The sequence below is a fragment of the Anomaloglossus baeobatrachus genome, chromosome 3 (assembly GCF_048569485.1).
Source record: "Anomaloglossus baeobatrachus isolate aAnoBae1 chromosome 3, aAnoBae1.hap1, whole genome shotgun sequence".
In the NCBI taxonomy this organism is placed as follows: Eukaryota; Metazoa; Chordata; class Amphibia; order Anura; family Aromobatidae; genus Anomaloglossus; species Anomaloglossus baeobatrachus.
In genome coordinates this window covers 665,132,178-665,145,765 of record NC_134355.1, presented here as the reverse complement: position 1 = coordinate 665,145,765, position 13,588 = coordinate 665,132,178, and the positions used below count along the sequence as shown (strand labels likewise).

The following is a 13,588-nucleotide window of genomic DNA, read 5'->3' as shown; positions in this document are numbered from 1 at the left end:
AAGAGCATTGTAAAAAAAATAATTGACAATTTTTGCAAATGCTTGATTGCAGGCTCCTAAGGGAGGCCGAACCAGTTATTAGGTTTAGGGGGCAATCACTTTTTCACACAGGGCCCTGTAGATTTGGATTTCTATAAAATTCATAATAATAAAGACCTTCGTTAATAAACGGCATTTTTTGTTTACCTGTGTTATCTTTGTCTAATATTAAAATTTGTTTTGTGATCTGAAACATTTAAAGGGAATCTGTCACCAGGTTTTTACCACCTCATCTGAGAGCAGCATAATATAGGGGCAGAGACCCCGATTCTAGCGAAGTGTCACTCACTGAGCTTTTTGATGTCATTTTAATAAAATCAATAATTTCTCTGTGGCATTGAGCTTTTGAATGTGTTGAATTACCTGGCAACACACCAAGTAGTCCTCTAATGATAATCAGCTGATAAATAACAGTGATTTTATCAAAACGGTAGGAAGTGACACATTGCTGGAATCAGAATCACTGCCCCTACGTTATACTGCTCTCAGATTAGGTGGCCAAAATCTGGTGACAATTCCCTTTAAGTGTGACAAACATGCAAAAGAATACTTTTTCACACCACTGTAAAGAGCTGTACTTAAGGGAAAAAATGTTCACGCCGCTATCTTTCTAACTCTTTCTCTACAGATATCCACCTGTGTTTAACACACAGGTGGATATCTGTAGAGAAAGAGTTAGAAAGATATAAAAATATCACATGACCTTTCACATGATCTATCAAGGGGATCATGTGATATTTAACATGAAACATCAGAGTTGGGGGGCTTGCCTTCTAAGATGCCCAGGGCCCTAGGTACTCTTAATCCCCCGACTGGCATTGTACTATTTAGCTTCTAATCTGCTGAAATCCAACCACCACTTGCAGTGAACCTTTAAGAAAGCCTTTAAGGTTGCTGGAGTTACCAGCTGCTGGGACATATGGAGGCTTTGAAGTCCTACTCCTACAAGAGTTCACAGCCTGCAGATATCTCAACAGCTGGGAACTCAAGTGGCCGTTAAGTCTACCTTAAAGGCTCCTTTAAGGCTTATAGGTCTCACAGCTACTGGACTGTCGGCCTGCGCTGGCGCCGTGTCATGCAGTCTAACAGTCCAGCACTGAGTTCACCAAAAGTCACTTCAGGTGGATCACACCATATGCTGTGTGTGAGTCACCCACTGTGAGCTCAGGTGCTCAGTACTGAACTATCCAGCTGTGCTGCTACCATGACCTTCAGCTCAGCACAGAGTTCACCTGAGGTCACATTTTGTGGTTCTCAGAGTGCCCTCTTTGTGAGCCGCCAGCTATGACCTCAAGTGAACTTAGACAGGCTGATACAGAGTGCCATGAGAACCACCAGAAGTGAACTCAGGTGAACTCAGTGCTGGACTGTCGGACTGCACTGCCACCATGACACATGTGTTGCAGTGTGTCCCGGAGGCTGCTGTAAGTGGTAATATGTTCTAATGTCACCACTCACCATGGCCTCCAGATGTAGAGCAGGGTTCGTCATGGATGGTCCTGTGGATTAAAGGGAACCTGTCACCAGAATTTTCGCTATTAAACTAAAAGAATCCCCTTCTGCAGCCCATGAGCTGCAGAAGGGGATTCTTTTAGTTTAATAGCGAAAATTCTTATGACAGGTTCCCTTTAAGTCAGACCTGCAGGGTTGTTTTCGGGGTTAATAAATAGGTTAAGGAGGGTGTGTTTTTGTTATGGAAAATAAAGGATTATTATGTATTTGTGTTTTTTGTTTCTATTTTTACTTACAGGGTTGGTAAAGGAGGGGTCTCTTAAGCCTGCTTTGCACCTTACAATTAGGTGTGCAATCTCGTATGTGATGTGACACGCCCAGGTTGCATATGGGATCTAATGAGATTGCACGTAGGTCGTTTATTTGCTGTCACACAAGCGTTAGTAGTCTATGTTAAATTGATCAATACTGTGTGCGATCTTTTAGATCACGTGTTCTCTGACGTATGCATTGGGCACTCTTTTTTTTAATTTAATGACTTGCCAAGCGTGTGTAATGCGTAGGGGATCAGTTTTTACTATGTCATCTGCCATTCAGCTCTGCTACATGGCCGCTGACAGCAAACACAGACAGCCATGTAGCAGAGCTGAATGGCAGATGACAGGAGACACAGACAGAGCCGCACGATCAGAATGAACTCGGGTGAACTTCACCCGACTTCATTGTCATACCGCGGCTCTGTCTGTGTCGTGTACTGATTAGCGGTCACCCGTGAAGGACTCACTGGTGACCGCTATTCCCCTGAGTGACTGAATTGAGCAGCGCGATTAGCGCTGCCGTCACTCAGGCTACCCGCAGCTAGCTGGATCCTCCCCCGGTGACCGCAACTCCCCTGTGACTTCATCGCTGTCACTCTGGGGACTTGCTGTCACTGTTGGAGGATCCAGCGGTGGCCGCGAGTAACCTTACTGACATCATCAGCTGATCGCGATACTCACCTCAGTTGCTGCGTGGAGCTGACAGGAGCGGCTGTGTCTTCTGCAGCTCCTGTCACCTTCATGTAGCAGAGATGGAAGCGACGCGGGACCTCCATGGATTACGTCAGACAAGGATGGGTTATTAGGGGACTTAATAAAGTGGTGAACTAGGGTCTTTGTTTTTGTTTATTATTTCAAATAAAGGATTTTTTAACTGTGTGTGTTTATTAACTTTAATTTACAAGTTAATCATTGCGGGTGTCTCATAGACGCCTTCAATGATTAATCTAGGACTTATTGGCAGCTATGGGCTGCCATTAACTCCTTATTACCCCGATTGCCAATGCACCAGGGCAAATCGAGATGAGCCGGGTACTGTCCCAGAACAGTCGCATCTAATGGATGCGGCCATTCTGGGTGGCTGCTGGCTGATATTGTGAGGCTGGGGGGCTCCCCATAATGTGTAGCTCCCCATCCTGAGAATACCAGCCTTCAGCCGTATGGCTTTATTTGGCTGGTATTAAAATTGGGGGGGACCACATGCCGTTTTTTTTAATTATTTATTTATTTTACTGCACAGCATAGACACGCCCAACGGCTGCAGTGATTGGTTGCAGTGAGACAGCTGTCACTCATCGTGGGGGCGTGTCTGACTGCAACCAATCATAGGCGCCGGTGGGTGGGGAAAGCAGGGAATACGAGATTGAATAATGAGCTACCGGCTTTTTCAAAAGAGGAGAAGCCGCCGGAGCAGTGTGAACGCCGTGCAGCGCCGAGCTAGGTGATCGTGGATCGGTGAGTATGAGAGAGGGGGAGAGAGGGATAGACCGACATGGACAGAGAGAGAGGGACAGAGATAGTGACCGACCGACAGAGAGAGAATAGAGACCGAGAGGGAGGGACCGACTGACAGAGAATAGTGATTGACAGACATTGTGATACATCACTCGTTTCCAGTGTTTTAGTAAAGATGCGAGAAATGTATTTAGAAAATCGGATGTCACTAGGATGGTGTGAGTGCCGTCCTGTGACATCCGATTATTTACACGCTCCCATTGACTTGCATTGGAGAGACTCGCAGAGAAACTCGCAAAAAAGCATCATGCTGCAATTTTTTTCTCAGTCCAATTTGGACTGAGAAAAAAAATATCACAAATGCGAGCTGAATCATTCACTAATGTGTCCGATTCCAATGCGAGATTTTCTCGCATTGCTCTATTGCGAGAAACTCGCAAGTGAGAAGCCGGCCTTAAAGGTGTATTTGCAAAATCGCATGAGGGATGTCACACGTTTCAATTGACTAGGTTCGTGCAATAAAACGTCCAATGTTAGAGAAATAAACGATGTGTATGCGATCAACGTATTTGCGTTCAATCTTGATCGCACGTAGGTGTCACGCGCAAATACGTCACGAACGATGCCGGATGTGCGTCACTTACAACTTGATCCCGACGACGGATTGAAAGATCTATTGAAGCGTGTAAAGCAGGCTTTAGACAACTCTCTATTACCAACCAAGTCATAGGCTAAAAGGCATTTTTTGGAAATGGTCTGATGGCCCTTTAAGAGGAGGGCGATATGCGTGCGCGTGTCTTAGGTGCACTCCTGGGAATCCTGGGCGGCATGTACAGGGCCCAGGAGGGGAGCAAGTCAGGAAAAAGTGCAAATCCACCATGCAGAAGGGGAGAACAGGACCTGGCCGGGGAGGTGAGTAAAGGGGGCTTTACATGCTGCGACATCGCTAATGCGGAGTCGTTGGGGTCACGGAATTTGTGACGCACATCCGGCCGCATTAGCAATGTTGCTGCGTGTGACACCGATGAGCGATTTTGCATCGTTGCAAAAACGTGTAAAATCGGTCATCGGTGACATGGGGGTCCATTCTCGACCCCCTCATCGCTATGTGTGACGCCGCAGGAACGAGGAACCTCTCCTTACCTGCCTCCCGGCCGCTATGAGGAAGGAAAGAGGTGGGCGGGATGTTCCGGCCACTCATCTCCGCCCCTCCGCTTCTATTGGGCGGCCGCTCAGTGACGTCGCTGTGACACCGCAAGGACCGCCCCCTTAGAAAGGAGGCTGTTTGCCGGTCACAGCGACATCGCCGGGCATGTAAGTATGTGTGATGGGTCTGCGCGATGTTGTGCGGCACGGGCAGTGATTTGCCCATGTCGCACAACAGATAGGGGCGAGTACTCACGCTAGCGATATCGGGACCGATATCGCAGCGTGTAAAGTAGCCTTAAGTGTGATGGGTCTGGGCGATGTTGTGCGGCATGGGCAGCAATTTGCCCGTGTCGCACAACAAATGGGGGCAGGTACCCACGCTAGCGATATCGGGACCGATATCGCAGCATGTAAAGTAGCCTTAAGGCTGGGGCCACTCGGGGATTCCTGCGATCCCCTCGCATGACACTCGGCTCACGCTGGAAGCACAGCTGAGTGTCATGTGAGTGTCCCTGCGACTGAGGTCCGATCATGCGGACGGGCCGGCTCTGAGGAGGGGCGGTCCAATGCTGAGGAGGCGCCGGCCGGCACGGAGGAGGGGAGGGAGGGATTTATCTCCCTCTCTCCTCCATAGCTGGCTATTGCCATTCTCGCACTGCACTTGCGGGTACACATGTGTACTGCGAGTGCAATGCGATTTTTCTCTCACCCCATAAACTTGAATAAGTGTGAGAGAAATAATGATCGCATTGCACCCACAGCATGCTGCAATTGTTTTCTCGGTCCAATTTGGGCTGAGAAAATAATCGCTCATGGGTGCTGACACAGGCTAATATTGGTCCGAGTGGAATGCGATTTTTTTATCGCACTCCACTCGCACCGATTTTCATGCCGTGTGTCTTAGGCCTAAGTCGATTTCCCTTCAGAGACGCCGGCACTACACATCATCTCCTTACCCCGATTGCCACAGCACCAGGGCAATCAGAATGAGCTGGGTAAAGCATCAAAATTGGCATGAATACTTTTCCTCTTCTTTATGACGACATTATATAGCTGGTGGATGTTATAGATCTTGCCCTTCTCCGCCTTCCATTTGAGGATGCGCACAAATACTTAATAAAGTTTAAGTCTGGAGACAATCTTGGCCTGTCCAGCACCTTTGCCCTCATTTTCTTTAGCAAGGACCTGGTTATCTTGGAGATGTGTTTGTGATAATGTTGTGATGTGATAATGTTGGAATACTGTCTTGCGGCCCATTTTACAAAATGAGGTGATCATGCTCTGCTTCAGTAATAGCGTAGGGTCCCCTTCATTTTTCATAACCAGCCTTGCTAAAGCGGACAGCTGGGGGCTGGTATTATCAGGGTGGGAAAGGCTAATAGCCATGGTATTTCAATCCTGATAATAGCTGCATATAGTGCCAGAATTGGCGCATCTAATAAATGCACCAATTCTGGGGCAGCTGGTAATTATTTAAATAGTAAATGGTGTGGGATCCCCATTATCTTTGGTAACCAGCCAAGGTAATGAAGAACGCTGGGATTGCAGCCTGTAGTTGTCTGTTTTACAACGTTGGTTATCAAAAAGAGGGCGGGACCTCACATCATTTTTTAAAAGGATTTATTTCTTTTTACACTACAATCCAGAAAACTGGTCTGCAACCAATCACAGATGCCAACACAGATGGTAATTGTCGTGTATTGCAGTCTGACTGCAACCAATCAAAGACGCTGGTGTACCGCCCATCGCTCGGCTGCAGCCGAGCCGCTCGGATCCGGGCTTGTTGGTGGGTGGCTCGAGCGCCTCCGGACCCGGGGTCACTTCGCTCTGAAAGGATGCTGGCGCTACATAGGGGGGTGGTAGGTAGGTGTACGGCCGGAGCCGTGTTTGAGTTTGTGACGCCACCCATGGGATATGGTGAAGGTGTAGACACCACCATTGCAGTTACGGGGCACCCAGAGAGTTGGTTATACAGCAAGATGTTAACCCCTCCGTGGGCAGGGATGATGGCCCCGGGACCTGTTGGGGAGAGCTGGGCGGTGCAGGGTGGTGCGCGGCCGGATGGAACTGTTGTACTCACTGTTATTGACACACACAAGTCTCTGGTAAACAAAGTTGATGGTGGTCAGTGCCCGCAGCCGGCTGCGTCTGGTCCCCCACCCGGTTTGGTGGTCTTTGCCTTTCTCCTGCACCGTGCAGTGTATGTGTAGACTGCCTGTGGTTTAGCGACGGGAGTCTGCTCCCTGGCTGTGTATATGTCGGAGGAACCCGTTTGCCCACAGACATTGGCCCGTGGGATCTCTTTGCCTGTGTGGTGGCTTTATATCCCCCTTGGTGGGCTGTTGTCTTCAGTCGGGACTTGGGTGAGAAAGGACCTATAGTCCAGACCGCAATCAGTAAATTAACTCAGTCCAGTGGATTCTGGATCTCGTTTCAGGGTCTGAGTACCCCCCTGTGTGCTCCGGTTTCCATTCGGTTTCCCAGGTCGGTAGCGGCAGGCCACTACCCTGTCCCGGTCCACCACGGTTCCACCTAGCTATCTTCCCGGCTCCTGCAGGCTAAGGCCACCGTATGCCTCCTAGCCACGGTACCAGTGCTCCGACACCGGCATCTGTCAGACTGCTGCAGACCTGCTACACAGGCCTGCTTCTACTCTCCTTTACTCCTGTCACTAATCTGTCTTGACTACTGAACTTGACTGTTGAACTTGACTGACTTGCACTTCCTGCCTCAGGCCCTCTGAACTCCTCAGTGGGCGTGGCCAACTGTCTGGCTCTGCCCCTCTTGTGTGTCCATTAAGCACTGAGGGGGGTGACTAGGGTTTTTGTGGTTTGGCTGGTGTTACCATGTGTGGGACTGGTGTTGTGCGGGGCGCTATCTGTGACTACCTGGCTAGTCCAGGGCGTCACACTGACACAGAGCGTGAGTGGGAGAAGTAGTGAATATTCCTGTAGCTTAATGAATGGGCCTTAAAAGAGTCTGACGTCTGACTGCTGTGTTATATTTGGGAGAACACGGTACTGTATGTGCAACTCTTCTGCTCTTACCCCCATTTTGCTTCCTTTTGCAGCCCCCTAGCCCTCACTACAACCATATTACTGCTGTTTTACAGCACAGAAATTCAGGTCCCTATTAATTTATATAAGGCACGGCACCCATGGTCAGGTTCAGGTCAAGTCTGGTTCCCGTGTGGGGATAAGGCCTGGGCTGTAGGTCGATTCTCCAGATGTAATAAGATAATCTGTGTGTGTATATAATTAAAGCATAGATGTCGTTGCATAATTATCTGTATGTCTTTATGACAATCCCATAGACGCCATAATATGATTTTAAGATGTGCGCTCAGGAACGTGTTAACCAAGATGAATAAGCCAAAATGTACAATGAACAAAGAAGTAGTCATAACACACTGATTGTATTCATAACATGTTGGTTCTCACCAGCAGGGATGTGAAACTGGGGTTTTATCTTTTACTCCTTGTTCCTGTTTCAAGGTCAAATGTTGGACTGTGTAATCATGGGATTTTTAATACATGAGCCAGAAGCTTGCTTTTGATCATTGTTGTCGGATTCATTTATATCTGCGTAGATCGATTTGAAATCCGCCTCTGTGACCCTGAGAGACCCCATTTGTGGTTTCCCCAAAATTCCCAACCTGGACACCTGAACTGAACTTTTTGTTTCAAGTCCGGCCGAACTCGGCAAACCTCAACATTCTTGAGTCTGCTGATCTCTACTTGTAGCACTAATGAGTCACATGACACTGGGAAGGAAATATGGCTAATTGGGAACAATTTGGCCATTCTCACTTAGAGGTGTACTCATATTTGTTGCCAGCTGTTAAGTCATTAATGGCTGTGTGTGGAGTTATTTTGAGGACAGAAAAAATTACACTGTTATACCAACTGCACACTGACACAGTACGTTGTATCAAAGTGTCATATCTTCAATATTGTCCATGAAAAGATACAAAAAAAATATTTACAAAAATGTGAGGGGTGTGTAAGTTATTTTAAATTATCGTATTTTATAATATTTTTGCTTTTTGTCTTATTTTTTTCCTAGTATGATTAATGCTGACTTCAGTACTGCAACCGTCCTCATTTCCTTTGGAGCTGTGCTGGGAAAGACGAGTCCTGTGCAGATGCTTATTATGGCCATCCTTGAGATTGCCATCTTTGCATGTAATGAGCATCTTGTGAACTTCCTGGAGGTAAGTGTTTTTATGTTGAGTAGCACATAAAATAATCATGGCCATTGATGTCGTAGATTTCCTCATCAGGAATCTTAGAGCAAACCTTCAATCTTCCACATAAAAGGGACTCCCTGTGATGTTTACAAGATGGGTGGTAAATTACTGCTTAGGGTCTCACCAATGACTCCACGATTCATAACTAGACTAGAGGTCCCTCCTAATCATACAATCTGTTTAAATGCATCAGGTTTTAATGCAACATTGTGGTTGTTTGTAAATATTGCTGCTCCGTTCCCCTTAAACCCCTCTATAGCTTCTCATACAGCCAGATCAGATCTCATACTTTCCGCAGACGAGGGACAATCACCCCAAAACACTGTGTCTGTAAATTGAGGTTCTGATCTGACATAAATACTAAGTCATATGACAAGGCTCATTAAAGGGTCACTTTTGACTTTTAGGATTGCTACTTCCAATAGGTGGCACTAAAGTTTGTCTCCTTCCTCCCTGAAGAGACAATTTCATTTATTTCTATTCAACATAGTAAGATGGTTAAGTGCTGTATCTTTCAGCCACAGGAACAGTAATATCTGTGACTACATCATTTGCAGCAAAACAAGGAGGCAGTACTATCTGGGCCTACATGATTTATTGACAAAGACAGGGAGGAAGAACCAGTTGGTAGGACAGGTAGGATGTACTATCTGTTTTCAACATTTCAGTGAGAAAAGGGTATAATTTATGTCTTCATCAAATAGATGCAGATATAAGAAGGTAGTACTATCTGCATCTTAAAAATATGGAAAGAGAGGCAGTTTAGTAAAATACCTATGTCTACCTTATATGTAGGGTGAGGATTCAAGTCATTGATATCTGTGACAAAATAATATTCAGAAATAGGTACGGTAGCAAGTCAGTTGTATCTGTATCTACATAGTATCCAGATAGAAACAGGGTGTTGGTTGTATCTGTGCCAACATGACGATTCAGGGTGTCCCCTTTATTTGTGCCTTCATGATATACAGAGAAAGATGAGAATTTGATTTCTCTTTGTCTATACGATATAGAGAAAGATATAGGGAGTCGGTTGTATTTGTGCTTACATAATATACAAAAAGAAACAAGGAGTAGGTTGTATCTGTGCATATATCATATATAGAAAGAAACAGAAAGTCAGTTGTATCTGTACCTACAGAATGTCATGATCCAGGCCGGCTTTTCCCTGCTGTGGTTACACCCAGCTCTGGCCTGGTTATGTCAGGGGTTAACTTCCATTGCCTGGTTCTGGATCCCAGGACGCTATATCTTGCCTCTCTACCTATGGCTCAGTGCCAGTGATATTTCTGCCTTGCAGTTTGTATACTGGCTCTGGTGAGTGTCCCCGATCTGTCCTGCCTCACTGCTACTGTGTCCTGACCTGTACCATCCTCCGTTCATCTGCCTGTCCCGGTCCCTGACTTCCCGTTCCTGTTGTTTTTGTTCCTCTCTGCATTCCTGATCTCCCGACTTCCGACTCTGTTATATTTTCTGACTTGATTTTGATACTCCCCTGGCAGTGACTTGACTTTCCTGGCTTGACTCTGACTGTTTGACTACTCTATTGCCCCCTGGTAGTTCGCCTGTTAACTGCCTGCTGAAGGTACTCTGCTGTACTTCAGCTGCCTTTCTGTTACAGTGTGACTTTGTCTCTCCTTCACTACTCTGCTGCCACCTAGTGAGGAATACGCTGTACTACCTCTTACTAGCCTTTGTACAGTGTGATACATAATATACAGAAAAAGAAAAGGAGCCTACATTATATACTAACAGGGATTTTGTTGTCTCTTTGCCTATATAATCTACAGAAGGAAATAGTAATTTAGTTTTTTCTGTGCCTGCATAATATAGAAAGAGCGGGAGAAAGAAAGAGACAGGGTGTCAGTTATATCGGCGCCTACTTGACATACAAAATGAGACAGAGAGTTGGTTTTACAGTGTGTGAAATCGCTATTCAACACGTCACCGATTTTCTAAATAAATATATTTCTAAAAGGTGCTATTAACATGAATTTATGATCAGATGTCAGTAACACCCCATCCAATTCCCACAGTCAAAGAAATCCAATCAAAGTTGTCCATAAATTTACTGATGTGTAATAATGAGGAGTGACTCAGGGAAAAATTATGGAACACGCTTACTGAAATGTATTTAATACATTGAACAAAATCCTTTGTTGGTGATGAAGCTTTAAAACATCTCCTGTATGGAGAAAACAGTCACATGCATTGCCCAGATGTGATTTTGTTCCATTCTTCCACACAAACACTCTTTAAATCCTGAAGGTCTTGTGTGCTCCTTCTAGGAACTCTTAGGAACTCTAAACTTTAGTTCCTTCCATACATTTTCAATTGGAGGCTGGCTGGGCTATTTTAGCTTCTTTGTTTTGTTTCTCTACTAAACTCTTTTAGTTTTTTTTTACTGTTTAGAATCATAGTTTTGTTGAAAGTCCACCCTCGTTTTTGTTGTGATATGCAGTGTCTTTTTTTGCCTTCAAATATGATGTGTATTATGGCATCCAAAGAGTTCTATTTTGGACTCATCTAACCAGACTATACTCTCTCTTTCATGATCTTGTCTAAATGTTGTTGAGCAAACTTTAAATACACTTGAATGGGCTTTTTGTTGAGCAATGAAGTCTTGCGTGGTGAGTGTGCATACAGGCCATGGAGGGTGAGTACGTTACTCTTTTTTTTCCTTGAGAAAATTGTACCAGCTGATTCCAGGTCTTTCTGTAGCTCTCCTCAGTTGGTCGTTGGCTCTGGGACAACTCTTCTGATAATTAGTTTCATTCCTCTGTCTGAAAATTTCGCATGGAGCACCTGGTCGTGCCCGATTTATGGTGAAATGATGTTTTATTCATTTGAGAATTATGGCACCAACAGTGATCACTTAAACCTTCAGTGCTTTAGAAATTCTAGTGTAACCAATGCTATCAGTATGTTTTTCAACAACAAGGTTGCCAGTGTCTTGAGACAGCTCACTGGTTTTACCCATCATGAGATGTTTCTGTGTGGCACCTTGGTAATGAGTCACCATTTTATACACCATTAGTTGAATCAGCTGATATTATTGCCCCTCAGCGGCAGGATTGCTTTCTGCTTATCGATAGATTTCAGCTGGTGCCATGACTTTCCGTGGATTTTTGCAGCTCCCTATCTTTATACTTTTTCCCCTATTTGATTTCTCTTTACACATAACTTAATTTATGGACATCTGTGGTTTGATTTCTTTGTCTTTATGGATTGGATGGGTAATTACCGATATCTCGAGAGAGATTCATGTCAATAGCACCCTTAGAAATATATTTAGTTACAAAATTGGCGAAACATTCAAGACTTTTTTCATGTGACTACATGATCTACAGAACGAGACAGGGAGTAGGTTGTATCTGTGCCCAAACAATATACAGAAAGAGATAGGAAGTAATTTCTGTGCGTACATCCTATATAGTATTCTGCAAAAATTCCCCTTGAGAAGAGAGAAAAATGGATGTAGATCTTATCTGAGTGTATCAATATGTTATAAACTGTGGGTGAGAAATTTGTAGTGTACTTCCTTTTTGGTAAAATTGTAGAAGCAAATCATGGAAAAATTCCAAAACATTGAACGAGCCAATGTCCACCATTACAGTGAGCTGTATTGGGATCTTCCAGTGGAGTCAAAACAGAGGAGGTTGAGGAATGCAATGTATTAGTGCCGCTGTGTTCACATTGTGAAGGATGGACCATCGGACAGGGATTCCCATGTACTCCCAAAGGTGCTATTAAAAGAATTAAATAAACTAACATAACAAACAAGGTCAAGTAAAATTCATTTCGGCCGCAATGACTTCTTCAGGTAGTACAAAAACATGTCAAATTTTTGTATGGACCTGAAGAAGGCCTTGAGGCCGAAACGCGTTGTACTGCACCTTTTTTGTTATTTTATTAAAATCTTTTAATCGCACCTGTAGGAGTTCAGATGAATCCCCATGGTCTATTCATCCACATTGTAAACACAGTGGCACCAATACCGGAGATTGGTTTCCTTACGTTATATACAGAAAGAGACAGGGAATCAGTTGTGTCTGTGCCTATATTATATATAGAAAAAGTCAGGGTGTTGGCTGCATCTGTGCCTTCATAAGGCACAAGAAACTGTCCAGGAGTCAGATGTATCTGTGCCTACTAGATAGACAGGAAGAAACAAGGAATTAGTAGTTTTTAAACTAAAGCTATTTAATGTTTCAATATGTAATGTATTTATACAGATAGTCTCATAGATTAAAGTTTGTAACAGTTCACTAGATAAAACTCTCTGTGACCAGCAGGGAATGCTGTGAGATTTAATTTCTGAAGACTGCAGTATTATAAATGCAGCTCTAGAGTACAGCAGAGGCTGTATCTCAGCATCTGTAATGCGTGGTGTTTTCATAGTGACTCAAATTCTGTGTGTTATACATAAACTATATGGCCTCGTTCAATCAAGACTGACAATTTTCTCGCCGGTCTTGATGAGGCAGCATTGTGGAGAGAGATTAGCGGTGTTTGGAGTGTAGGGCACTACAAGGTACTGCATACCACCAAAGATGCAGGGCCCACCCCCAGGAACCTGGAAGACCAGTGCCGGTAACAGCAAAACACGTTATAATCTCAGTTTTCCCCCATCCCCACAGACTGGTGACAGACTAGAAACGGACCCAATGGATGGCCACCCAGGCGTGGTGCCGATCCAGTCCACTAGACAATGACCAGGTGGGAGGGGACAACAGTTGGACAGTGAGAGTTAGTGAGTGGAAGTGAGAGGAGATAGACGCGACTGTTCTGACACGGGAGTGTGATGGTGACCTGAGTGCACAGGCATGGGGTTGCCGGTAGAGTACTACCGGAACCATAGCACCGACGGGGTACAGAGCCCTAGGTAAGACAAACGCTCCAGGCAAACCTAATAAAATCTGCACAG

General features: G+C 45.0%; 1 protein-coding gene across 1 annotated transcript in view; it reads left to right on the top strand.

The window, feature by feature from the left end:
* RHAG (Rh associated glycoprotein) overlaps positions 1 to 13,588 on the top strand; it is a 122,107-nt gene that overhangs the window by 54,166 nt on the left and 54,353 nt on the right. Inside the window, exon 3 of the mRNA XM_075341230.1 lies at positions 8,478 to 8,625. Within this exon, the coding sequence (XP_075197345.1) occupies positions 8,478 to 8,625 (148 nt within the window). The remainder of the gene's footprint in view (positions 1 to 8,477; positions 8,626 to 13,588) is intronic.